Source organism: Delphinapterus leucas, chromosome 13, assembly GCF_059928025.1.
Source record: "Delphinapterus leucas isolate spDelLeu-1000000601 "Yukka" chromosome 13, BTC_Dleu_Yukka2, whole genome shotgun sequence".
In the NCBI taxonomy this organism is placed as follows: domain Eukaryota; kingdom Metazoa; phylum Chordata; class Mammalia; order Artiodactyla; family Monodontidae; genus Delphinapterus; species Delphinapterus leucas.
In genome coordinates, this window is record NC_143141.1 from 56,466,890 (window position 1) to 56,494,486 (window position 27,597).

A 27,597-nucleotide genomic window follows, 5' to 3' on the forward strand; every position below is an offset into this window, starting at 1 on the left:
CTTGAGCCAAAAACTTAAAGGAAATATCAATATTTGTCTGGAGAGTAAGGGTTGGTCTAGTTGTTATTTGCACAGTGGGCATATTTATTTTATTTTTATGTTTTCAATCAGGAGCATGAGAACTCTGGGCTTTATTTCTCCCTGCCCTCTTTGGGCTGTTCATTTGTGTGCTTGGCAGAAAGAAGAACTTGGAGAAAGTAGCTGCCCAAATGTGTGATTTCTTGGTCTGCCACGCTGGTCACCAAGCAGGTGCTCCCGGGACATTCATGGGCTGTCCAGGTGCTTGTCGGGGGACAGGAAGGTGCGCGCTCTGTCTAGACATTGCAGCAGCATCGGTGATCCAGCCAGCTCCAGCAACCTGGGCTAGTCCGGATTTGTCCAGTTCTCTGTGACGGTTGGCGGCTGTTGGTGATATGTGGGGCTGACAGTGACCCCTAAAATTTGGAGATGAGGGAAACAAGGGCACAGGCAGTGCTGTGTGGCCCGTAGAGCGCAGAGGAGGGTGGCCGTGGCTCTGGGGCACCTCCAGGAGCAGATGTAGGGTTAGGCTTAGGGGCATCGTAGCCTCTTCCAGTTCTTCTTGTCTGGATCCTTTGTGCTGTAGGCACAAGAGCACTGAGTGGATACTGAAGGCCCTGGATTCTGTCCCTAGCTCGTCATGGGACAGTTTCCTCATCTGTACAATGAGAGGGTGGAAGAAATGAATGACCCGTCAGGTCCCTTTGAAGACACACAGTTTATGTTCTATGATACCCACTTCTGTGTTTTTTCTCTCTCTTTTCTGTCACCACTTTGGGGACCAAACATTGGCGCTGTGTGTGAGTAGAAGTAGTGGGGGAAGGGTGGCAGTGGGGGGGGGCAATTTCTCCCACTTTTGACTCCCTCTTCCTCCTTTTTTCTCACTTTTTAAAAGAATTGAAGTATAGTTGGAGCTCAGTGTTACGCTAGTTTCAGGTGTACTTCATACTGATTTGACGTTTGCATACATTGTGAAATGATCACCGCTATAGGTCTAGGAACCATCTGTCCCCGTACAAAATTATTATACTATTATTTACTGTAGTCCTTATGCTGTATGTCATATTCCTGTGGCTTATTTATTTTATAACTGGAGGTTTGTACCTCTGAATTCCCTTTACTTATTTCACAGCCTCCCCACCCCCTGCCCCCGAACCACCCGTTTGTTCTCTGTATCTATGAGTCTGGTTTCATTTTGTTGTGTTTTTCAGATTCCATACATAAGTGAAATGTGGTATTTGTCTTTCTCTGTCTGACTGACTTCCCTGAGCATAATACCCTCTAGATCCATCCATGTTGTTGCAAATGGCAAAATTTCAGTCTTGTGTGTGTGGCTGAGTAATACTGCATTATGTATATATATCACATCTTCTCTATCCATTCATCTATCATTGGACACTTAGGTTGCTTCCATATCTTGACTATTGTAAATAATGCTGTGGTGAACATTGGGATGCGTGTATCTTTTTGAATTAGTGTATTTGTTTTCTCTGGGTAAATACCCAGAAGTGAAATTCCTGGGTCATATGGCTGTTCTATTATTAATTTTGGGGGGAACCTCCATACTGTTCTCCATAGTGGCTGCACCAGTTTACATTCCCACTGACAGTGTGCAGGGTTCCCTCTTCTCCACACCCTCACCAACACTCATTATTTGTTGTCTTTTTGATGACGGCCATTCTGACAGGTGTGAGGTAGTTCTCCCTCCTTTCTTATCCTCTCCTTTTCCTCAAGGTGAAAGTGCCGCAGAAATCTCAGAACTTGGAGCACCCCTTGGTAATTTAAGAAGCTCATTATGTGAATTATTGAACCAGGCGGGGCTCTTCTTCACTGACAGCTCTTAGGTAGATAACCTGTTGGTGCTGTGGAGAGAAATGCCAGGTGCTTCAGGTGAACTTGGCTGGGAACAAGGTGACTCAGGGAGCAGGCTCCTGGGCAGGGAGTAGGGTGTGTGTGTGTGTGTGTGTGTGTGTGTGTGTGTGTGTGTGTGTGTGTGTGTGTGTGTGTGTGTGTGTGTGTGTGTGTGTGTGTGTGTGTGTGTGTGTGTGTGTGTGTGTGTGTGTGTGTGTGTGTGTGTGTGTGTGTCCTCATCTGAGCCCATGACACACCCAAACGGGACCTGGGCCAGCAGCCGTTAGGGTTGAGGTAAACATCTTGAGATGCTTTTGTCAACAGAGCCTCAGCCCTGTCCGCGTGTGGGCCTTGCAATTGCCCAGAGAGGGCTGGCGAACTTCCACTTAGAGGACTTAGTTTCGTCTCCAAAAGCTGAGCCTGATCCTTTCAGCTCTCCCCTGCCGAAGCCTCTAGCGGGGGAAGGTAGTGCTATCCTGGCATCACCAGGCTCAGGGCGGTTACGAAATCCATTCCAGGCAACGGGAGAGGGCCAGGCCCTCCTGTGTTCTCTGCGGGCTGTGGGGAGGACGGCAGGGCAAGAGGCCCAGTCCTAGGGCTGGATTCCCTCCCTGCGGGCTGGAGAGAAGGGAGAGGAGGATGCCTGCTGGCTTCTTCTGGGGAGCTTCCCGGCTGGACCGCTTCCCCCAGGAACCCGCCCCCTGCCTCCCGCACATCAGAGCCCCTCTCTCCACATTCAGCCCTTGCCCCTCTCCTCCCTCATTCTCATTCACTCCGGGCCATCTCATCCCCCCATGGCTCTAATGACCCCTAGCTTCCAGCCCAGGCCCCCCTGCTAAGCAGTGGACACACAGCCAGTGTCTCAAAGGTCAACATGGAGCAGAGGGGCTAAGAATGCATGCCCTGAAAACCACACCATGTGGCTCTGATACAAGCTTTCAATCACTCCTTGCCTCAGTTTTCTCAGCTGTAAATGGGGACGATAACAGTACCTTCTCGAAGGGTCCATGTGAGGACTAAGTGAAGTAATTCATCTACAGCTCCTGGTTCAGTGCCCAGCACCTCTTATTCTGTTATTCCTCCTCTTTACACCCCACCCCCTCAAGGGCTGCCTTCCTCGTCCTGATGGATGGCTTCCTCGTCCTGATGGATGGCTTCAGGTTACCTGAAGCATCCCAGACTTGGCCTGTCCCTCCTGCATCCAGTCAACTCCAGGCCCCAGTGACTCACTTCCTCTCCGTTCCTGCTGTCACCGCGTTGGTTTTGGACCTCTTTACATCTCTCCTTTCTCTCCCACTAGGCTGCCGGCTGGGTCCCTTACCTCCAGTCTCACTTCTTCCAGTCTAGCAGCCTCATGGTACAACCCCCAGTCACTCTGTCAGCTCCAAGACCAAGTCCACCCTTCAAGGTGTGCATGGCCCGGCAGCTTCTGGCCTTTGCCCACCTTCCTGGCTTCCTTTCAGCACATGCTCCTGGGTAGCAGCCGTGCCACACCCCAGCCCGTGCTTCCACGTCCCTGCTTCTGTTCCTGCGGGGCCCGCTTCCTGGGACACCTACTTGTGCCCTTCCTCTTCTGCGGAATGCCTGCTTTTCCATCAAGACAGTCATATTAATAAATACATTTACAGAACCTAATATCCGACACTGTTCTAAACATGCTTTACATGGATTAATTCATTTAATCTTTTCAACAACTTCGTGAAATAAGTACCATTTCCAGAATGAGGAAACAGAGGCAGAGAGAGGTTAGTAAATTGCCCGAGCTCATAGAACTAGGAACTGGGAGAACCTGGGTGCAAAGCCACGCAGCCAGCTCTAGCGCCTGTGCCTGATCGCTACACCACCTTCGAGACTCTCACGGCCCTGCCCTCCACGGCCTCTCCCAGCCCAGTTTGGCAACTACTGTTCCTTTGTCACAGCGTTGTTCATGTTGCTTTCCCATGAGCCTCTGGAGAGCGAGGACCATGTTCTGTTCATTTCCACATCTCCATGGCCCACTGCGCTGGGCACTTGGTGGGTGCCCAGTACATATTACTAAATAAAAACCAAAGATCCACGGGTGAAGTATCACCTGCCTTCTTGTTTTCACCAAAGTTTGGCGAAACTCGGTTCCAAGACATATCTGGGACTTGCCTCCTCCAAGCAGCCTCGCCTACCCTCACCCTCTTCTTTTGCTTGGAATGTTCCTTTCCCCCCTGCCCGCAAGGCCCTGGTGTATGTGGTCAGCTCTTGGTGAGGTCTGCTGATGGCCCAGGAGCCACGGGGAGCCAGTGGACTTGGGAGAAACCCTGGTTCTCTTTGTTTTGGGAGAAGGAGACTTGGTGGACTTGGGTCAGATCATGCTGAGCCGGAGGGGGTTGCAGAGTGAAGAAGGGGTGGAGCGGGGGCAGGAGACACACAGACCAACAGTGGGTCCCGTTAGGACAACCCTCTGCCTCCACAGCCACCTTCTCCCCAGTTCAAATGACAGAGTAACAAGGAATCCAAAGGCAGAACTAGGGGCCAGCCTGTCCCCACACGGCTGTAATCGAGGTATCCATACACAGCATAAAGGAAGTGTCTTTCTCACAAAGTATTCATTCTGAAACCAAAACTGTGAGTCAGGGGCCAGGAAGGGCATTTTGAAGCCAATGCAAATTTCCCACAGCACCCAGAAGCTTTCCTCAATCTGAGAGCCTGTGTTTCAGGGGGTGCTGACAGGATCGTGGTGGGACAGTGGGGCCCTGCCACTGAATGAGCTCCTTCTGTGTGCCAGGCACTGGGCTGGACACCCTTTACACTTAGTCCCGTGCCCTCCTCACTGAGACTCTAGGAGCTGGGTCATGCCCTGTGTGCAGAGGCAGAAACCAAGTCAGGAATTGGTTTGTCCACCCCCAAGTGTCCATCCCCTGGGACGTCTGGTGGCTCTGATGCCAATCATTCAAGATTTTGGACATGTCCCATCAGGTGGGATGCACACATGTCCCATCAGGTGGGATGCCTTTGTCCCCCAGCTCCTGGGAGGAAGTGAGACCTGTGAGCTTCTACAGTGTGGGCTCTTCCTCCAGGAAGCCTCCCATCCTTAAACGTGTGTTGTTCCCAGATGCTTCCTGCAGCCTCCACCTCACGCTTCCTGTGGAAGCTGAAGCTCAGAGAGGGCTTGAATGTTCTCTCAGCCACCTAGGTAGAGCCATGTAGGTGTGGATGCATCCAAGTGGCTGTGTCCAAATGTAAAGTCACTGATTATTTTTTAAGTTACCAAGTAATATGTCCCACAAGCCTCCCTCAGTTGCCTCTCCCCCACCTCATCTGTCCTTCTCCCTGTACCTCAATCCCCACCCCCATCCCTGACTTCCTCAACGTCCCTCAACCCCTGCTTAACCCTCAGATCTCAGGTGATCCAGTAGGGGTCAGGGAGAGAATAGAGCATTTGTGCATTACTTTGTAGATTTTCAAAAGCAAAAAGTTTAGTGTGTGTGCGTGTTGCTGCATTGGTTTTAGGTGGCATTAAAATGTCCCCAACAATGGGACTTCCCTGGTGGTGCAGTGGTTGAGAATCCGCCTGCCAATGCAGGGGACACGGGTTCGAGCCCTGGTCCGGGAAGATCCCACGTGCTGCGGAGCAACTAAGCCCGTGTGCCACAACTACTGAGCCTGTGCTCTAGAGCCCACAAGCCACAGCTACTGAGCCTGCACTCTAGAGCCCGTGAGACGCAACTACTGAAGCCCTAGAGCCGGTGCTGCACAACAAGAGAAGCCACCACAGTGAGAAGCCTGCACACTGCAGCACAGAGTAGCCCCTGCTCACCGCAACTAGAAAAGCCCGTGTGCAGCAACGAAGACCCAACGCAGCCAAAAAGAAAGAAAGGAAAAAAAAGTCCCCGACAAGACCCTCTTGCAAAGTGTTGAAGCTTGGAGATTTCCCTGGGAGGTGCCCTTGCTGAGGGTGGGGCTTCCTGGTCACAGCCTCAGATCAGGCTGGCCCACAGGTTGGCTGGGAAGTCAGTGTTTTCGGCCCCTGGGCCCTGCAGGCTCCCTTGTTGACAATGGGAGGAGCACTAAGAAACCCATAAGACACAGGGACTTCCCTGGTGGTCCAGTGGTAAGGAATCCGCCTGCCAATGCAGGGGACGGGGGTTCGATCCCTGGTCTGGGAACTAAGATCCCACACGCCACAGGGCAGCTAAGCCTGCATACCACAAACTACGGAGCCCACGTGCCCTGGATCCTGAGCGCTACAACTAGAGAGAGAAAAAACCCATGCGCCACAACTAGAGAGAAGCCCGCACGCCGCAACTAGAGAGAAGCCAGTGCGCAATGAAAGATCCCACGTGCCTCAATGAAGATCCCGTGTGCCACAACTGAGGCCCGACTCACCCAAAAATAAAATAAATAATAAATCTTTAAAAAAAAAAAAATCCATAGGGCACAGAGTGGGGCTCAGTGCACAGAGGGCAGGCCATCCGTGGGGCCCAGGTGGGACCCTCAGCGAGTTCAGCCAATCCTGGCAGTGGCTGTGGGGCCTAGAGGGAAAGCACTTAGTGAGCCGTGCAGGCTTTGCACCCAGGCCACTGAGCTCCAGCTTTGCCACTTACTGCCGGAGTGACCTTGGACAGGCTCCTCAACCACGCTGAGGCACGTGTCCTCATTCATAAAAGGGGGATGATGATACCTTTCCCTTAAGTTTGCTGGGAGGGTTAAATACCAATATGTTGCTGCAGCTGTTTTGCCCTTCAATTCTCATAATTCCATTGGCCTATGTTATCTGCACACTTACCCTCATTTCCTGGTATTTCTTTGTCCTCCTTCACTCCTGCCTTAACAGGACTGGCCTGAGAACATAGCAAAGTAATAATAGTCTTGCTTATTTCCAAAAGGACTTTCTCTAGAACCATGGTTGTTGTCTGGGGATAGGGATGGAAGAAGGGAGTGATTATAAAGGGCACAAGGGAGGACACTTTTGGGACAACGAAACATTCGCTATCTTGATTGTGGTGATGGGTTTGTAGGTGTATGTCAAAGCTGATTCATTTGTATACTTTAAACAGGTGAAGTTTATTGTACTTCACTGATGTGACAATGAATTTGGGGAGATGATTAAAAAGATATCTCAAATGAGCACAAAGGATGAAAATATGCTTTAATGCTACGTTCATATTTCATTAAACTACAACAGAACATTAAAAAAAAAAAAAAGCTTCGTCAGGAGTCATCTCAATAGACCATCACAGTTTATCTGTGACCTGGGCCAGTATGTGCTAAACTCATAAGCATTGCAAGGACTGTGCTTATGGTCATATTCCTCATGCCTAGCCCAGAGCATTGTGCCTAGTAGGCATGCAAAAAGATTGATGATTGAGTGATTGGTTGAATGAATGAATGGCTGTGGAAACTAAGATTCGGTTAAAAGAAGTGACTGGGCGTGGAATCAGCTCCTCTATTGATATTTCAAGACTACTTGGAAGCAGGAGAATGTTGTCAGTAGTTCCCTCCTGTGTCCCCTGCCTCCGGTCTGCCCAGGATGCCATGCAGGATCCTTGGTGATTGCCTTCCCTCCCTACCTTGTCACCTGCACCCTCCCCCAGAAAACCTGCTTTTCCTGTACACATTTCCTGGGGCCTTAGCTGCTCTCTGACAACTTCATCTGCACGCAGGCAGAAGGGTGACGTTGCCTCCAAGATCATGTATTTTCCATTCTGAAGGAATGTGGACCATGGATATCTTAGTATCCTCATATGCATGGTGCGGAAGTGGGCCTGATGACCTCTGAAACCCTGCCCTTCCGTCGTGTGCTATGGTGCTGTCATTCCTGGATGCCATCGTGAGGCCAAGACCACGTTTGTTTGGATTGAGTCTACATCCTGACATGGTACAAAATTCAAAAGGTACAATAGGGTAATTCTCCCACCCTTGTGGTCCTGTCTCCTGTTGCCAGGTCACAGAGGTGACCACCCCTGCCAGTTCTTCATGTGTCTTCAAGGGACATTCCAGCATATGTAAATCTCGAATGAGGCCTGAGGACATGGGCCAAATTGGGTTGACATTTGTTTGTTTCGAATGCTGAAATGCTATTATTTAGATACCCCGTAATTCAACCCCTGACCTTTAGGCTTAAAAGTAATGCTGCAGTAAATATCCTTGTACATGTATCTTTGTACACATGTGGAAGTGTAACTGTAAAAATACTAGAGGTAGAATTGCTGATTCAAAAGATAAATATGGCATTTCATCGTGTATAGATATGACCAAATTGCCTTTCAAAGATGTTTACAACTTGTACTTCCATCCACAATACAGAGTGCTCATCTCTCCACATGCCTGCACCAATAATATTTACCCAAGTTTTTTTTTCCAGTTAATAAAATTTTATTGAGGTATAAAGTTAACGTAGAGAAGCACACAAATCATAACTGTGTAGTTAGGTTAATTTTCCCAAAGTGAAACTGCCTTCTAGGTCATAAATAGAATATTAAGAGCATCCCAGAAGCCCCACGCCTGTGCTTTTTTTTTTTTCCCCACTACTGTTCTGCCCAAAGGTGATCAATATCTGACTTTTAATACCATAGGTTAGTTTTGCCCAACCTGTGTTAGTACCAAACTTTTGGAATATATGGAATTGTACAGTTTGTAATCTGTTGCTTCTGGTTTCTAACACTCAGCATTTATGAAATTCATCCATGTTCTTGCATGTAGCAGTAGTTCATTTTCATTGCTGCGTCATACTCCATATTTTAAATATACTACAACTTATTTGTCCATTCTACCAGTGACAGACATTTGGGTTATTTTTAGTCTGGGGCCATTGGAAATCATGCTGCTATGTATGTTCTTATACCTGTCTTGCAGGACAAATGAACTCATTTCTCTTGGGTATTTCTATGAGAATAGACTGGTAAGAGAGTATGCTTATGTTCAGCTCCCCTAAGTGGTTGAACCAATTCACCAACAGCCAGCCAAGAGAGCCATGTTGGACTTCAGCTCAGCTGAGCGAAGCAGTGTGTCTCTGCAGCTTAGTAATGCTAACTGAGATTTGGGAAAGGGCTTGTAAAGAAAGACCTTTTCATTTTGTTAGCACCTAGCTTATGCCTTAAAAAATGACAGAAAGTTAAATATACTAATAATTTTTTTTTTTTTAACTACACTCCAATTTATTTACTTCCACCAGTGTTGTATGAGAGTTCCAGCTGCTTCATGTCCTCTCCAGGGCTTGGTGTTGACAGCTTTTTTCAACTTTAGCTATTCTGATGGGTGTGTAAGTTGTTTCTCACTGTGGTTTTTCATTCTCCTGAGTTTGAGCTCCATTTTATATTTTCATTGGCCATAAAAACGTTTGTGAAGTGTCTATTCAAGTCTTTTGTTCATTTTTCTATTGCTTTTAAAATTGATTTGAGGAGTTCTTTATATATCCCAGACCTGAGTTTTGGGGTCAGATGTAAATATTGCAAATATTGTCTCCCGTTCTGTGGATGGCCTTTTCATGTCAAAGAAGTCTTGCCTACTTTGAGGTCATGAAGATGTTCTCCTATATTACCTTCTAGAAGCTTTATTTGTCTTCCACATTTAGATCTCTATTCCATCTGGAAATTTTAAATTTGGTGTGAAGTAAGAGTTAAGAATATAATTTTTCCCCCATATGGATATATGATTAACTTGGTACATTTGTTGAAAAGACCATCCTTTTCTCATTGCTCTGCAGTGTTACCTTTGTCATGGAGTGAGTGTCCAGACATGAGTGGGTCAATTTCTGGACTGTCTTTTCTGTTTTATTGGTCTATTTGTCTATCCTTACATAATACCGCCCTGTCATAATTTTTGTGGTTTTAAAATAAGTTTTGATATCCAGTAGTATAAGTCTTCCAACTTTGTTCTTCAGTATTGTTTTTGAATACTCTTGGTCTTAACATTTCCATATAAATTTCAGAATATGTTTCTGAGACTACAGACACACATATACACGTAAACTAAATTCTAGTATTCTGATTCGGACTGCATTTAATATATAACTAAATTTGACAAAAATTGACATCTTAAATATATTGACTTTTCCAATCCATGAACATGGGATAGCCCTTAATTTATTTTAGTATTTTATTTTTCTCAATATTTTTTGAAGTTTTATATTTAGCACTCGTACATCTTTTATATCTGTTCTTGGACATTTTATTTTTTATTGATTTAGTACATATTGTCATTTAAAAATGTAACTTTTTTTTTTTTTTTTTGCTGCACTGGGTCCTTGTTGCTGCGTGTAGACTTTTTCTAGTTGTAGCGAGCGGGGACTGCTCTTTGTTGCAGTGTGCGGGCTTCTCATTGCGGTGACTTCTCGTTGCAGGGCGTGGGCTCTAGGCACGCGGGCTTCAGTAGTTGCGACACGCAGCCTCAGTAGTTGTGGCGCACAGGCTTAGTTGCTTCGCAGCATGTGGGATCTTCCCGGACCAGGGATCAAACCCGTGTCCCCTGCACTGGCAGGCAGATCCTTAACCACTGCGCCACCAGGGAAGTCCCTAAAAATGTAACTTTTCAGTTAGTTGTTGATAAATAACAATAGTTGATTTTCGTATATTGTCTTTGAATTTAGTAATCTTGCTAAATTCACTAATAAACCATAATGGTTTATCTGAAGATCCATTTACATTTTAATATACACTATCATGTAGACTGTAAATAATGACAGAGTTTTGTTCTGGTTTTTCTTTCTGATCCTCATACTTTTATTTATTTTTATTGTCGATTACACTGGTTAGGTCCCCTAGTATAATGTTGACTAGAAGTGATGATAGTTGGCCTCTTTTATCTTGTTTCTCTCAGGGGGAAAGCTTTTACTATTAGTATTAATTTCACCATTAAGTATAATGTTTGTAGTAAGTCTTTTAATTAAAACCCTTCATCATATTGAGGAAGTTACTCTTTATTCCTAGTATGCTGAATTCTTTTCTTTTCCTAATAATAATGTATTTCAGATTTTATCAAATACCTTTTCTACATCTATTGAGTTTTTTCTTTATTCAGTTAAAATGTTAAGTTACATCAGTTTTTCAGTGTTAAATTAGTCTTGTATTCCTGTAATAAACCCAGCTTGCTCACAATGCAGTTTCCTTCCCATATATTACTGGGTTTGATTGGATAATATTTTGTTGAAGGTATTTGAATTGATGTTCATGAGAGAGAGTGGCCTTCTGTAAGTTGTCTTTTTTGTTAAATGTTTGTCAGGCTTTGGTATCAAGGATATGTTGGCCTCAGAAATGAGTTCAAAGCATTCCCTCTATTTGCTAAATGTGTTTGAGAAAGGGTAATTTTTTTTTAAATATATTTTTATTTGGTTGCACTGGGTCTTAGTTGCGTCAGGCAGGCTCCTTAGTTGCGGCACATGGACTCCTTAGTTGCAGCAGGTGGGCTCCTTAGTTGTGACATGCAAACTCTTAGTTGCGGCATGCATGTGCGATCTAGTTTCCTGACCAGGGATTGAAACCTGGCCCCCTGCATTGGGAGCGTGGAGTGTTAACCACTGCACCACCCAGGGAAGTCCCGAGAAAGGTTAATTTTCCTCAGACATCTGGGAGGATTTAATGGTGAAGCCATCTGGGACTGAAGTTTTCTTAGTGGGAAAGTTTTATTTAACGATTCAGTTTCTTTAATAAGTATGGAATTATTCGTATTTTCTATCACTTCTTGTGTCAATAATTTTGAATTTTCAAGAAGTTAGTCTATTTCATCTGATTTAATGGCAAAGTTTTTTCTAATATTCCTTTGTAATCTTTTATTTTCTGATATTAGTAATTTATACCTACTATCTCTCTTTCCTGATACATCTTGCTAGGTGTTCATAAATTTTATTAATCTTTTCAAAGATTAATATAACCTTAGCTTTGTTGATTTTTCTCTGTTTTACACTTGTTTTCTATTTCATTACGTTTTTCTCTCATGTTTTTTCTTTATTTCTTTTTTCTATTAGGTTTTAGTTTGCTGTTTGTTTCCTAAATTCTTGATATAAATACTTATATCGTTGGTTTTCATCCCTTCTTCTTTTCTAATATAATCTAATAACGCTATGCATTTCCCTGTAAGCATGGCTTTAACTGAATCCCAGAAGCTTTGACACATTGCTTTCATTCATACTTAAAATATGGTCTAATTTCCAACGTGATTTTTTTGACCCATGGGTAATTCAGAAATGTATTGCTTAAAATTCAACATGTGATTCTTAAACTTGCATTCGGTTACTGATTTCTAGGTTAATTTCACTGTGGTCAGGGAATATACTCTGAGTCATTTTAACCTTTGAAATGTGTTAAGGCTTGCTTGGTGCTAATACTGTGCCCTCTAGTACATGGCTAATTTTAGTAAATTAGCCATTTTAGTAATTTTAGGAAGCCTGTGTGTGCTTTAAAGAACGTCTGTTCTCTAGTTTTGGGGCACAGAGTTCTGCATATGTCAATTAGGTCTTCTTAACTGTATATTTCAATCTTTTATACCCTTATCTACTTTATTTCTTATTGTGATATAATTTACATACCATAACATTCACCCTTTTAAAGTGTACAATTCAGTGGTTTTCAGTATATTAACAAAATTATGCAACCATTGTCACCAATTTCAGAACGTTTCATCACCCCAAAAAGAAACCTTCCCCATTTTCCCCTTCTTCCAGCCCTTGGTAACCACTAATTTACTTTCTGTATCTATGGATTTACCTCTTCTGAACATTGCATATAAGTTGAATCAGATAATATATGGCCTTTTGCGTTTGGCATCTTTCACTCAGAATGGTGTTTCCATGCTGTAGCACATATCAGTATTTCATTACTTTATATGGCTGAATAATATTGCATTATATACATACTGTTTACGTATTCATCAGTTGATAGACGTTTGGGTTGTTTCCACTTTTTGGCTGTTAGGAATAATGCTGCTATAAACATTTGTGTATAAGTTTTTCTGTAACCATATGTTTTCAGTTTTCTGAGGTATATACCTAGGACTGTAATTGCAGGGTCATATGGTAATTCTGTGTTTAAATTTTTGAGGAGCCGCCAGATTGTTTTGTGAAGGGCTGTGTCATTTTACATTTCTACCAGGAATGTATGAGGGTTGCAATTTCTCCACAGCTTCATCAACACTTGTTATTGTCTTTTAGATTTTAGCCATCCTAGTGGTGTATGAAGTGATATCTCATCATGGTTCTTATTTACATTTACCTAATCACTAAAGACCTTGAGCATCTTTTTTATATGCTTATAGGCCATTTGTATATCTTCTTTGGAGAAATGTATACAGTCTTTGGCCCATTTTAAATTGGGTTATTTTCCTTTTAATTATTGAATTGTAAATATGCTTTATATATGCTGAAATTAGTCCCTTATCAAATATATAATTTACAAATATTTTCTCCCATTTTGTGGGTTATCTTTACTTTTTTCCTGCTTGTTCTGTTAGTCACTGAGAGAGGTGTGTTGAAATCCCCAACTATGATGATAGAGTTTCTACTTTTCCTTGTAGTGGCATCAATTTCTTAGGCCTATTAGGTGCATACAAATATAGAATTATCTTTCTGTTGCACTGACACTTTTATTATTATGAAATGTCCCTCTTCATTTTAGTAATGTTTCTTCCTTAAAGTCTACCTAGCTAATACTAGTATGCTACACCAGCTTTTGTTTAGTGTTTGCCCTTTTTTTTTGTCCTTTTGTATTCTCCTATCTGTATTCTTATTTAAAAGTCATATGTCCTGTAAGCTGCTTATATATATATTTTTAAACCCAGTCTGATATTTTTAATTAATTGAAATGTTTAACCTACTTATATTTTACATAATTACTGATATATTTAGATTTAAATCTAGCATCTTTTTTAAAAATTGGAGTATAATTGCTTTACAATGCTGTATCAGTTTCTGCTGTACAATGAAGTGAATCAGCTATATGTATACATATACATATACGTATATGTATATAGGTCCCCTCCCTCTTGGACCTCCCTCCCCCCTTCCCCATCCCACCCATCTAGGTCATCACAGAGCACCAAGCTGATCTAGCATCTTATTTGTTTTCTATTTGTCCCACTTATCCTATGTTCATTTTTTCTATCCTTTTTTGTCTTCTTTTAGAATAATCTCATATTTTTTAAAGATTCCATTTCCCTGCTCTTTTAGCTTGTTAATTACACTTTATTTTACAACACACATCCTTGACTTATTAAAGTCTAATATAAATTAGTACATGTACTACTTCCTAGACAATGCAGAAACTAAAAGTCATTTTACTCCGTTTACCCTTTCCCACCTCTTGTACTGTTGCTTTCATATACATTAATTTCACATTTATTTAAAACCCCACAATATATTATCATTGTTATTGTTTTAACAGTCAATATTCACTTAGATTTATTCATTTATCCTTTTCTTTGCTCTTTGTTTCTTCCTGTATTTCTTCGTTTTTATCTGGCATCATTTTTCAATTAGTTAAATTTAAAAAAATAGTTTTAGGCTTACAGAAAAATTGCAAAGATAGCACAGAGAATTACCATTTGCCCTGCACCTGCTTCCCCCTATTACTAACTTTCTTCTGCCCAGACAGGAGATAACACTTAGGGGGCAGTGCCAGTTTCCCTCTGCCCATCTTGGGTTCCATGGGGCCATCTATGTCTGATGGCCAGCCTTTATTTACACAAAGACCTGAACAAAGATGTGAAATTATGATTTTTCTTTATCTTTGCCAGATAGCCTTCCCTGGCATTATCCTGTAAATAGCTTTCTTGGGTGATCGGAGTAAAGATGTTATTTCCTGTTATACTGAGCAAGCAAATGCTGACACATCAGGAGAGGAGTGAGGTTTACTCTTGAGTATACTTGCATTGAGCTGAACTGTTTTTCTGAACCTACAGGCCTAGTTCTGTCCAGTGGGGCCACCCAGAAAAACCCTTCTCCAGATATTTGAAGGTGGTCCTTTGAGCTCCCCCAAATCTCTAGGATAAACTGTCCCAATTCTGCAGTCTATTGTAGTGCTATGCTGCAAGTCCCATCACCGTTTTCGTTGCCCTTCTTTGAACAAATTCCTGTTGATCTATGTCTCTATTAGAGTGTGGTGCTCAGAGAGGGACCGAATATATTGCCGTTGCTGCCTCCTCACGCTATTGTAGAACTATCAGCTCAGCAAGGTTGGTGCCTAACCCATGGGTCCTCGGTGAGTGGGGTGGTGGCATATACCCCCCCACCCCCCACCCCTCGGCAGAGGCCACCCTGGTCAGCACAGCTGCCACTCCACGTTTTAAGCTGCGGCAGGAGCAGATGCACAAGCCCCGGATTTCCCACACCGTCCCAGCCAACCTGCCCCAATCTGAGCCAGCTCTCTCGTCCAGATTTGAATCTTTAGTTGGAGTCCTGCCTTGGCCTTTAAGCAAGGCCCCCAAACGATGTCAATGTTCATGCTCAGCTGCCCTCGCCTCCACCAGGCTAATGAGGATGAGAAAACATCACTTTGTTTCAGGCCACTGGGTCCTCCAACCGCACTGTCTTCCTTTGTTCCTGCAAGTGCTGGGCCCACCCACAGGGTTTAAAAACCAAGGTCCCCACAGGCAGAAAGGGAGGGGGCCGCCCCCTGCACCCTCACACCTGCCTTAGAAAGCAACAAGCCCACCTTACGTTGAATGAGTGCATCCGTACGATGGTCCCTGGTGCTGCGGGAGATGAGGAGAGCCTAGCCACCTCCGCAGACATGGCGGAGAAGCTGTGTGCCTCCCTGCCCTGCCCCTGAGGCTACAGGAGGGGTCAGGCCCCAGCCTGCTGGCTTGAACCCCTGAGAGGCCCTCAGGAGGATACACCATCTCTCCCACTCTCTTCCCCTCAGTCACCTGTGGCAGACCAAGGCCTCCAGGCCACGTGTTACCACCAGGCCCTTGTCCTCAGACCTGCTCATCCATCCTTCTCTCCATCTCCCATCCCTCCCCACCCTGAGATCCTGCCATGCACTCTCTGGAGCTCGGTCTGACGTCAGCCACCTCCTAGGTCCCCTGTCTTCTCTGAACATGTCATCACTTTCCTCTTTAACTGGAGCCTGGCTCTCGGATGAGGGCCCCTGCCCCACCAACCCTCAGGAAGGGGCCGGATTCTCTCTCCTACAGGCAGGTGTCAGGCAGGGCCTGGAGGCAGAGGGCTTCTCCTAGCTTCGCCATGCTGCTTCCAAACCCCTTCTCCTCCCTTTTCCCTCCCGCTCATGGCACTGGACTTTTGCTTAGCCTCACGGCTCTCAACCTCAGCTTCCAGTGATTTCAATTCTCAGCTCATGTCTCTCCTTCACCTTTATGCTCCGTGTCACCGTAACATCCACCTTATAGCCCTGACAGCATCCTGTCTACCCTACTTCCTCAAACTTTCCCCTCAGTGTTATTTTAGCTGCCTGTGAAATCTCAAATTTTGCTTTTATTTTTAAAAAAGAAATTTACATACAGTAAGATTCTTTTTCTGATGTGCAGTTCTGTGATTTTTGCCCATGTGTGAATTCTCATAACCACCACTACAGACAGGATATAGAACAATTCCGATATTCCAAAGATTCCCTCTGTTCTCCTTTTATATTCAAACTCCCCTAGGCCCTGGCAAGAAATGACCTGTTCTCTGTTCCTATATTTTTTGCCTTTTCCAGAATGTCATATAAATGGAATTACATAGAATGAACCTTTTGATACTGGCTTCTTTCACTCAACACAATACCTGTGCAATTCATCCTTGTTGCCGCTCGAATCATATTTGTTAACGTTCATTGCTGAGTGGTATTCCATCATATCAGTGAGATACAGGGTTGTTTTTTTTTTTAAATCCATACCTCCGCTGAAGGACATTCAGGTTGTTTCCAGTTCTTGGTGATTAGAAATAACGCTGCTATAAATATCGGTGGGCAGATTTTGTGTGAATTAAAAAATTTCCCTTTTTTAAGATAAATACCTAGAAGTAGTATTGCTGGGTCATATGTAAGTATAAATAAACGGCCATAGGGTGTCCGTGTTTCACATGTGGGGAGACAGGCAGAGAGAGGTGAGGCGGCCTGCCCTGGGCTAGTGCAGGGTTCAAGCTTAGCAGGGCCACCAACCCATTTCCCCCTCTCCGGACCCAGCTCTCTCTTGCCGCCCACCTGGGTGCGGGCTGGGACGGGGGAGGGACACAGGGTGAAGGCGCTCACCTGGGGACAGGCCTGGCCGTAAGGTGGGCCCCCGGCGCATCAGGTACAGCATGCGGTGGGGCTGGCGCTCCTTGAAGGGCAGCTTCCCGGTCACCATGGTGTAGAGGATGACACCTCTGGGGGCATGGGCTTCCCAGGGCGTGCCCCCTCCCCACCCTGCCACTCCCCTCCCCTCCCTAGGGGTCCTGGAGCCCGTGAGGTGGCGCTCACAGGCTCCAGGGTCAGCCTGGTCCCCCTGTACTTCTTGCTCGTGAGGACCTCCAGGGCTGTGTAGGCCACAGAGCCGCAGAAAAAAAAAAAAAAAGCTTCCCCTCCTCTGACAATGACTGCATGGTTCCCTCTTTCTACACCTCACTCTGACCCATCTTTGACCTCATTAAGACCTCTAATTCACTGAACCTACCTTTTCTTCATTGGCCATCAACCTTTTCATATTTTTTCTTTCCTTCTCACACAATTTCGTTTTCATGGTCCGTCATAATAGTCATTCTCTTAGAAACATTCCTCTCTGCCATCACAAAAGAAACATTTCCTAATATAGCTCAGCTTCAAAAAAATTTTCCCCTAAAAAATCAGTAACTTTACAGTGGAAAAACCTGAGAGACACTCCCTCAGCCAAGTGATAAAGATTAACATCAACAGTGATAAGCCACATTGATAGTATGCACCCTTGATATGAGGTGAGACAGTGGCACTTTACCTCTGGTCTTCCTCCCCCAAACCCATAACCTCTGTCTAAGAAAACCATCAGAGAAATCCAAATTGAAGGATGCTGTTCTGTAAGAATATCCGACCAGCACTCCTCAAAACTGTCAAAGTCATCAACAACACAGAAGGTGCGAATAACTATTATGATGGACTATGAAAACTGTCACCGTTTAGGGAAGCCTAAGGAGACACGACAATTAGATGTAATGTGGTCTCTTGGACAGGATCCTGGAACAGAAAAAAAGATGTTAGGTAAAAACTAAAGAAGCCTGAATAAAGTACAGACTCTAGATAATAAAAGCATACCAATATTGGTTCCTTAGTTGTGACATACGTGCCACAGTTAAGTTAGCAATAGAGGGAGCTCAGTACAGGAACTCTAATATTTTTGCAACTTTTCTGTAAATCTATAATTATTCTAAAATAAAAGTTCATTAAATGTTTTTTAAAAAAACTTCCCCTGACCCCTTCCTCCAGCTCTACTCCATTTCCCTGCTTCCCTTCATGGGGAAACTTTTTTTTTTAAATTTATTTTATTGAAGTATAGTTGATTTACAATGTTGTGTTAATTTCTGCTGTACAGCAAAGTGATTCAGTTATACATATATATAATTCTTTTTCATATTCTTTTCCATTATGGTTTATCATAGGATATTGAATATAGTTTTCTGTGCTAGACAGTAGGTCCTTGTTGCTTATCTATTTTATGTATAGTAGTGTGTATCTGTTAATCCCATACTCCTAATTTATTCCTCCCCTCCTTTCCCCTTTGGTAACCATAAATTTGTTTTCTATATCTGTGAATCTGTTTCTGTTTCATAAATAAGTTCATTTATATATTTTTTAGATTCCACATATAAGTGATATCATATAATATTTGTCTTTCTCTGTCTGACTTACTTCACTTAGTATGATAATCTCTAGGTCCATCCATGTTGCTGCAAATGGCATCATTTCATTCTTTTCACAGGGAAACTTCTTGAAGAAGTTGTGTGTTGCTGTGGTCTCTGTGCCTTCACCCCAGCCTGCTCATGCCTCAATCCACTCCCATCACACCTTCGTCCTTAGCTCTCCACCACCACCTCTCTAGTCAAGGTCAATGATGATCTCCATGTTGCCAAACCCCAGAGCCATTATTTCCTCCTCACTTTACCTGGCCTTTCAGTCTAGTGTGTGATCCAGTTAACTATTCCTACTTCTTTTTTTTTTTTTTTTTTTGTGCGGTACGTGGGCTCACTGTTGTAGCCTCTCCCGTTGCGGAGCACAGGCTCCGGACGCGCAGGCTCAGCGGCCATGGCTCACAGGCCCAGCCGCTCCGCAGCATGTGGGATCTTCCCGGATCGGGGCACGAACCCGCGTCCCCTGCAGGCGGACTCCCAACCACTGCGCCACCAGGGAAGCCCAACTATTCCTGCTTCTTAAAACATCCTCCTCTCTTGGCTTCTGGGATACTGAAATCCTGGGGTTTTTTTCCTACCTGTTGCTGTTCCCACCAGCCTCTTTGCTGGCTCCTCCTCTCTCTGACTTCTACCAGCGCTGCCATGGCCCAGGGCTCTATCTTAGGGCTCTACTGTTTGTCTATGCTCTTACCTCCTAGGTATAGTTCATCCAATCTCAGGGATTTAAGTACAGTTTACCTACTGTCAATCCCCAAGTTAATATCTCCAGCCTTGACCCTATGAGGTGGGCACTCTTATCATGGTCCTTTCACAGGAAAGCAGACACGGGCTATCAGACATGAAGGGGCTTCCCCAAGGTTACACAGCTAGAAGCAGCAGAGCCAGGATTTGAACCCTGGTCTGTCTGACTCCAGGCCTGAGCTGTGAGTGGCCAGGCTGCCCCGCTGCCCTCTCCTTCCATCCCAGCTCCTGACCCCACCTGATCCCCAGGGTCTTCTGCACGTGCTGCTCATTCTGGCCTCATGCCTTTGTCCCCCTCGTCCATCCACATCTAGAATAACCCTGCCCCACACCGCCTCCCTCTGCATCCTCTTCCATCCCATGGCTGGTTGGGAGGATTTTCCACCCCTGAGGCCCAGGTTGATCTGTCCTGGCCTCCTCTGAACTTCCCCAGGACCTGGGGTCCACCCTAAAACAACTGAGGGCTCATATGTATCTATAAGGTTCCCACTTTCTGAACCCAAGATGGGGGTCCTTGGCCCAAGTACAAGCGCACCTGGGTGACATTGAAACACGATATCTGTAACTGGGACTGCCTGGGAAAATGTGGGCTGTGGGCCTCCAACACTATACACCAGCTTGTACAGGCATCTTGAGTTATCCAGTGTGGTTTTTATTTGAGAAGTACTTCAAAACCCTTTTCTCCTGGGGCCTGGGAGGCCAAGGAAGAATCAGTCTAGAAGTGAAGGGGTTGGTTTAGTTTTCACCGAGGTCACAGAGAGGCCAAGCAGTTCCCACGGGGGCCACTGAATTCAAAGGAATATTTTGAAGAAATGGGGTGACGCTGTGATCTGATCATTTTAGAAGAACTGAAAGTGCCCTGAGGGAAGAGACAAGGCCCAGGCCTGTGAGGTGGTGGTGGGAAGGGCCGTGTGTGGGAAGGGCCTGTGCACTGGCTGAGAAATCAAGACCTGATGTCATAGGCCAAGGACGTGGCCCCTTTCACTTATGGTGAGTTCAGCCTCAGTCCCCGTGATGCTGGCCTGGGTTCTGCTCCCAGCCCTGCCACTTTGTCTCCCTGGGCGCCAGTATTCTCATCTCTAGAATTAAGAGGTTGAAAAAATAAATGACGGGGTTGGGCTACGTCATTTCCAGGTCCTTTTCAGCATCTTGAGTCCATCTGGGAAAATACATCCAGTACTGTCTTACTGGGGACACTCCTGACTTGAGAGAAGAGCCCAGCTAACCTGGTCACTCTTATGCAGGCCTCCCGATAAAAGTTTTTTTACGTAAAGCAGAGGATGCGCAGGGGCCAGGAGAGCAGGGCTGTAGGTGGTTGAATCTTGTATGTTATGAAGAAAATGGTTCTGCATCGTATCTCCAGGAAAACCCACAGTTCACGCCCCTGCCCAATTTGAAATGTTCATCAGAGCCCATGCTTCAGGAGCGGGTAAATCTTGCCCTACATGGATCAGAGGGAACTCCACCAGGTGGGGCTGTCTCCTTTCTCAGCTCTGGGTCTGAGTGTCCCCACCCCCCGCAAAAGACAGACTTCTCATCTGGAGTCTGCCAAGCAAAGCAAGCTCTGGGAAGGTGCCACGTCCCACCAAGGTTTGCCCACCTGGAGGAGAACGTATCCAGAGTCAGGAGGAACCCCAATGGCTGATCTATTGCTAATTCTACACTGGCCGCTGCCCCTGCACACCTGGCCATGCAGGCGTATACCTACTCCCAAGCCACCTGCATTTTATAAAAATTATTTTTTTAATTGAAGTATAGTTGATTTACAGTTGTTAGTTCCAGGTGTACGGCAGAGTGGCCACCTGCATTTTGGAAAGTGAAATCTGAAATGAGGAGCTTTTAAATCAGTCTTCACTCGATTGCTAGAGACAAAACATAAAGGAAGCAGGGTGACTTGGGTGGGGCCCATGTCTTGTGCTTGAGTGCTTTGGAGGGGCTGAGTTCCTCTAATCCATCAGGGACAGTGGCCTCAGTGTCCCCCACCCCCACCCCAGCTTGCTGCACTTAGAAGCAAGAGGAGCTTGGAGCTGCCCTGCACCCCCAAGAGCTGGAGGACATGATCACAGCCTTCAGGTGGTTGTGCAATGGCCTCGCCTAAGGACACCTCATAGACCCACAGCCCACTTAAATTGTTGGGGGGTCAGGATAGCACCCACCCAGGTCTGAGTCCTGGGCTTGCCAATGCTTTGAGGCAACTCTGCTCCTGAAGGACGAGCTAAAATATGTCATTCATGGAAGAGCTTCAGAAAAAGAAGAGATGATGTTTTCAGGAAGTCCGAGATGGCGGGCAGAGCCCAGAAAATCCAATCTGAAGATCCAGGCAGTTGGGAAGAGAAGAGATGAGTAAGCACAGAACCAGAGGGAGGTCTACAGGTTCAAGAAGTAATGACAGGAATGGTCTATTTGGAAATGAAAACAGAGCCCTGCCATGAACTCTACCTCCCAGCAGGCACGGTCGGTGTGAGAGGAGAAAGCACAGCCCACACTATGTTTACATTTCTTTCTTCTGTTAGCAGGGTGTGACTTGCCTGAGCCACTTAATATGACCCTCAGTTTCATCTGTGAAATGGGTGCTCATGGATTGCTCAGCCCGAGGATCGAGTGAGCTAACAAGGTAAGTGTGAAACCACACCACGTGGACTGAACTCTTAGGGGAACTATAAGTGTGTGACCCGGGAACGCTGATTCTAGGACTGACCATTTTGAGCAGAGGCCACTGCTGGGTCCCTCCCCCCATCCCACCATGGAGATGGCGCCTCTTTCCAAGCAGGCCATGACTTGGAAAAGTAAAATTTGAATTAGGGAACGCATCACGCCCCTGTCCAGTTGGGGCTATTGCCGGGCTCTGTCTCCGTCTGAGGTTATCCTGGCCCTTCCCGTGCGCATTCTAGCTGGGAGGGCCCGCGTGAGCCCTGCTGCCTCCAAACTGAGGTCTCCTCTGAGCCCCAGAGCTCAGGCGGCTCCTTTCCCCCGAGAGCCTTCATCCAAAGTGCGGCGTGTGAATACATGTAGGCAGCGGAGTTTTCAGGCTGCTTCCTATAATTTTCTGAAGACAGGAACCCTGACTTCTTTCCTCGGGTCCCTCACAGAACATAGAAAAAGAGGCCTGCAGAAATACGGACCATGCATATTTGGTCCATGGACCAAATATGGACCATGGCTTCCTGGTCTTAGTTGCCGAGTTTTAACATTAGCCTTTTCTTCCTTTCTCCAGATTCCTATCAATCAGCTGGCCTCAGTCGTCTCACAAAGATCAGTGCCCATGTTCGTTTTCTATAAACTGTTTAATAAATAAATACTTCACTTTACATCAGTGTAGCCCATGATAAACCCACAGGAAACAAGAGCCACCAGCAGTGGTAGGATCAGAATACTTTAATAAGATAGCAGAGTGTCAAAATACATTTCCTTATAAAGTTAAGCTCCTGTATAGTAATAATGTTGTCAGTAGGAATTTGACATTTATAATAATGTTCACGAAATCATTATGTTGATAGATAAAGTTAATATGAAGTTTGGAATAGTTTTCAGAGTGTTTTAGTAAAACGGCAAGGGTAAAATGCCCTTCACGCTGAGGCAAACACACTCAAACACCAGCGCTTACATGTCAGTAACCCTTCAAGTTCTGCCGCCTGCCGTACGTGAGGCAGGGCTGTGGTGCTCAAGTAACATTTTTGGCAACACAGTGACTAGGTAATTTTTCTTTTGAGATTTAGTTTGGGGCAGTAAGTCCATCCAGCCTTACCAAATTCTTGGCTTGCTCTGTTTTGCTTTGTGTGTTTCTAGAAACTTCTTCATTGTACCCATGACGGAAAAGTTTCACGTGATTGCTGTTTCGAAAACAAATGGCATCGTCCCTCTTACCTGGTGAGTTACAAGACGCTCTGAGAACACTGTTTTCAGTGCTTCCTACCTATACACGTCACTTCTGGGGACAGACAGACCTCAAGGAGGGCCAGGGGCTGTCCCTGGAGGTCTGCCTGCTGCACCTCGGCCGTGTAGGGCGAGCTGATGGCGTGGCTGAGGAAGGGGCATGAGATGCGGCTGGTCAGGACCAGGAGCCCCCCTGTGTGCCCCCCTCAGTCCAGCTCCACGGGCTCCAAGGTGGTGAGCTGGGAGGATGTGGACTGGGTCCCTATACCATTTCCAAATCCTCACTTTCTTTCATGAATTCCCATCTAAACCATCTTATGGTAGTTCTAGAAATATCCAAGTGTGCCCCATGAAAGACCATTAGAGTCACATAGCTCAGTGCACTTGAAGGGCTGGCAATGAAACCTGAAGAAGAGTTTAAAGCGCTTCCCCTCCCTTAGATTTGTCCCTAGCCTCCACCCCTGACGTGCCATCAGACCCTCTTGGCAGTAATAATAATACATACATACATACATAATACATACAGAACATGAGGAGAAGACAGCTGGCAATGCTCCCACATAATGATTCCACTTTCTGGATTGTGTGTCACGCCTATGGCGTGTCCCGAAAGCAAAAAGGCAACAGAGAGGGAGACCTTGAGCAGGGTTAGTACAGGCCCGTGGAGTTCTGTACAATTCTGCGGTGTCAGCAACACCATGAAAAAGAAGACTAACAGCTTAAAAAAGATCTTAAAGTGATTTTGTGAGCAGGATTCCATTTCCGTTTCTAAGTTTTTAGATATTATAAAGTACCCATATATATGATAAACACAACCCAGATATAAATTTTCTTTTTAAAAAACTCAGTTATGTTTTTGAATAATAATTTAAAAAACTCCACCAAATGCAGGGGAAAAACACCAGTTTAGGAAAAGCCATACTGTGTAACTTTCACAGATAACCACATACAATGGAGTTCACCCTTCACATTTTTTTTTCCCCCCAAAAATCGTATCAAAATTAGAGCAAAGAGTTGGCTTAAAAAAAAAAAAAGACTGAAATTTACAATACAGTGATTAGTTTTACAAAAGAAAGGAGGAGGGCTGAGAGATAGAGGCCACAAATCAAGCTGAGAGAGCAAAATTATTTTGTTTCTCTTTGGCAACAACAACAAAATCCTTTTAGTTAAATGAAGCCAAAGCTTTCCCTAAAGGAGAACAAACATACACCAAACTTGTTAGTATGAATATTATTGTGTGTGTGTGTGTGTGAGAGAGAGACCCGTGAATAATATAAATTAGAAGTAATTGAAGTTGGGGAAAGAACAATCTTATAAAATTTAAGAACATTTCCATTGACAGAACAAAACATAGCAGGTAAAACAATTGTATTTTAAAAATATGAATAATAAAGTGAGCAATATGAATAATAAAGTGAGCATCTTCAGAAAAAGGCCACTACTTGGTGACCCGGGCAAGTTTGCCAGGTAAGTATATCTTGTAAAAAGTGTGTTGGTGTTAGAAATATCTAGTTGCAAAAAAACAGACGGAGACCGTGAAGCTGGTGGGACGGCATGGGAAGGGGGTGCCTGTCAGTGGGTGGCCCTGGCTCAGGTGGCCTGGTCCAGGGCTCTGAGGAGGTCCCCTCCTTGGAGGAGCGTGGAGCTTCCTGGGACAGGAACGTTCACCTCACAGTCATATCTGGTCAATTCCGGCAGCAAGTAGGGCTCAAACGAGGGTCCGAGCAGCCGGCTTGTCATGCCTGAAAGAAGAGTTAGTGCCCTTATTTTCAAAACCCGAAATCAAACATTTGGAAAAGGGTCTATTCCATAAGAGGCCAGCATGCATGAGACGTGTTGGGAGAGCAAGGGGCATTTCCAGTTTTCGTGACTCGGGGGCAGAGGTGGGGCAGCCCTCATTTCACTTTCTTCAATGTTGTCTGTCTTTCCCTAGTGACCCAGCCCATGCAGAGAGCAGGGACCCAGCAGAAAGCATGTCGTCTCCATCCCATCAGGTGAGAGGGGCTGAGACCCCGGCGGGGAGACTGTGCAGTGCAGACAGAGCAGGGAATGTTCGGGGGACAGGGAGGTTGGATGGAAGGAGAGCCCACGAAGGCCTCCTGGCCTGGGAGGGAAGGCCTCCTGGCCTGGGAGGTGGAGGCGTGAGCCAGTGCCTGGGCAAGGCTCGGGGCTGCCAACTGACCCATGCCCACTGTGTACGGGCAGCCAGAAGAAAGGCCGAACAGAGAGAGGGAGCTCTGAACCAGCTGGTGCCCGCACGCACTTGCACACACACATTTACATGCACGTACACAAAATGTACACACATGCATATATAGGTGTGCGCACACACACACAGGTCCTTCAAGGGCCTGACTTCCAGTTCCAGGATCCCCACCCTTGGCAGCCCCTCTTTCTCTCGTGCTGAGGAGGAAGAGAAGGGGAGACTCCCAGCACCCAAAACCCCACTTCCTGGGAAGAGCAGGCCCGGGTTCCTGGAGGCGGCTCCGGAAGCCCTTCATCGGCCCCAGTAACGCGAGGTGCCTGCTCTCCCTTCCCCTGGCTTAGCTGCAGCACCTCATCCCCGGCCCCCCTCCCAGCCCCCCCATGCCTGCCTCCCCCACTCAACCTCGCTCCCTCGTGGATGGGGCGGGTCTCACGCCTCTCTGCAGCACCACAGTAGCAACGGATACTTGCTCACCAGCCCTTTCTAATCCCCCCTTCTTTTACCCTAAGAAACGACCTGAGTTTAAAAAAGAATATTATTTTTCCCCTGAAAAGGATGAGTTTCCACTCAAGGAAACTACTTGGTGCACAGCAGGGATGATAATGCTGGCTCCCACTTACTGCAAACACATCCACGAACTCTACACTTTGCATGCAAGCCTCTGATTTAAATGTGTGGCCTGCTCCGTCCTCCAGCTGGTAACGAGCAGAATTTTTAGCCCAGGCCTGTCTTGTGACTCTAAAGCTCTGAAGCACTGAGCAGCAGTTTGCCCCAAACCATATTGCTGAGGAAATTTCTCTTTTTTAGGGCAGGGGTCCAACATGTTTCACCCAAACTACGTTCATGTTTAAATAGCAACCCTTCCGTGACATCTACATTTCACAAGGCGGTTAACAGACTAAGGTGGCCAGTCCTCCCAGAAAGCAAGGTCCAGTAGGAGTAGGGGGAGTCTTCCCAGACCAGCCTGGCCCCGCTCCCAGCAGCACGTCCTCAGCTCAGCTCCTGCCTGAGCTCAGAGTGATGCCCCCGGTAGGCGGTAATGTGAAGAACTGAGCAAAAGGCAGGCATAGGCTCGGGGGCTCGCCCTTCTCAAGGCAGCTGCCTTTCATGAGCAGGTTCATCCTGGTGCCGAGCTGAGAACCACTGCCTTGTCCGTCCCCTGGCCCACACCCTCCCAAACCCAGCAGGCCCTGGAACAGTGCCCCCATTCCTGAGCGCACCCACCTGACACCTTGTGAGCCGCTGCTAGGCTGTAGTCCTGGTACTGGGGGGTGTAACAATGCGGGGGGAACCCACTCTTGGCGGGCTCCCTGGGGCTCACGGCAGACGGCAGCTGTGGCGGTGTTAAGTGTCTCAGGGGCTGGCTCCCGCCTCTCATGGGATTTCGGATGAACTCATCTGAAAGGCCAATGTCAGACAGTGAGGGGAGAGACCATGACGCCCCCAACGTCCCTCTTTCCTTCACACAAGGAGCCCAGAGATTTCTGACGGCGGCACCCGGGCCAGAGTGGAAAGGGGGGAAGGGAGGGGCGGAGACATCCTCCTGTCCTAGCAAGGCTCGGAGGGGCAGGCAGGGAGGGAGTGGGGAGCCCCTCCACCGGCACAACGCCTTCCCCCGGCGCCCCAGGAGGCCCAGGCCTGTGCTCACCACTGGGGACGTTTGCGCTCGGCAGCTTGTCCAGCATCAGAGGGCAGTTCCCACTGCCCCTGAGACTCTTCATCCTTTTCCACATCAAATGTGAAGTGCTGCTGCCTGGTGGATCCCCCTGGGTGTGGAAGTGCAGAGGTTGAGGGGAGAGGCCAGAGACCCAGGTCCTCAAGCTGCGTCAGGCTGAGGTGGGCAGTGCTCTGCACCAGCCTGGCTCTCTGTGCTCAGCCCCCGCTCCCAGCCGGCCTCCCCAAGGGCGGCGCTCACCCTGCTCATGTCTTGGAAGGCTTGCTCCTCGTACTCCAGCTGTCGCTTCAGCTTCAGCTTGTTGGAGAGGGCGACCATGGCCGGGCTCATCACATCTGGGCCCTGAGGCCCGAAGCCCTTTGCAGACCTGCCAGGCCCAAGAGATGGGCGTGAGGGAGTCTGGAGCCCCACACACCCAGGGCCCTCCCAGAACGAACACTCATGGCCGTGGTGGCTCCAAGACCCCAATGGCAGAGT

General features: G+C 46.4%; 2 protein-coding genes across 9 annotated transcripts in view; one reads left to right on the forward strand and one right to left on the reverse strand.

Moving 5' to 3' along the window:
- The window catches only part of LOC111174800 (uncharacterized), a 147,703-nt gene that overhangs the window by 97,534 nt on the left and 22,572 nt on the right, over positions 1-27,597 (forward strand). Inside the window, exons 2-4 of the mRNA XM_089923211.1 lie at positions 21,880-21,980; positions 23,153-23,233; positions 25,173-25,233. Of these exons, the coding sequence (XP_089779337.1) occupies positions 21,943-21,980; positions 23,153-23,233; positions 25,173-25,233 (180 nt within the window). The 5' untranslated portion in view covers positions 21,880-21,942. The remainder of the gene's footprint in view (positions 1-21,879; positions 21,981-23,152; positions 23,234-25,172; positions 25,234-27,597) is intronic.
- EPAS1 (endothelial PAS domain protein 1) overlaps positions 24,525-27,597 on the reverse strand; it is an 86,854-nt gene continuing 83,781 nt past the window's right edge. For all 8 annotated transcript variants that reach the window (XM_089923206.1, XM_022573921.3, XM_089923203.1 and 5 more), the window contains 4 exons: positions 27,361-27,487; positions 27,094-27,211; positions 26,670-26,843; positions 24,525-24,981 (listed from right to left, as the gene is read on the reverse strand). In XM_089923206.1, coding sequence (XP_089779332.1) covers positions 24,830-24,981; positions 26,670-26,843; positions 27,094-27,211; positions 27,361-27,487 — 571 coding nt within the window. In that variant the 3' untranslated portion in view covers positions 24,525-24,829. The remainder of the gene's footprint in view (positions 24,982-26,669; positions 26,844-27,093; positions 27,212-27,360; positions 27,488-27,597) is intronic.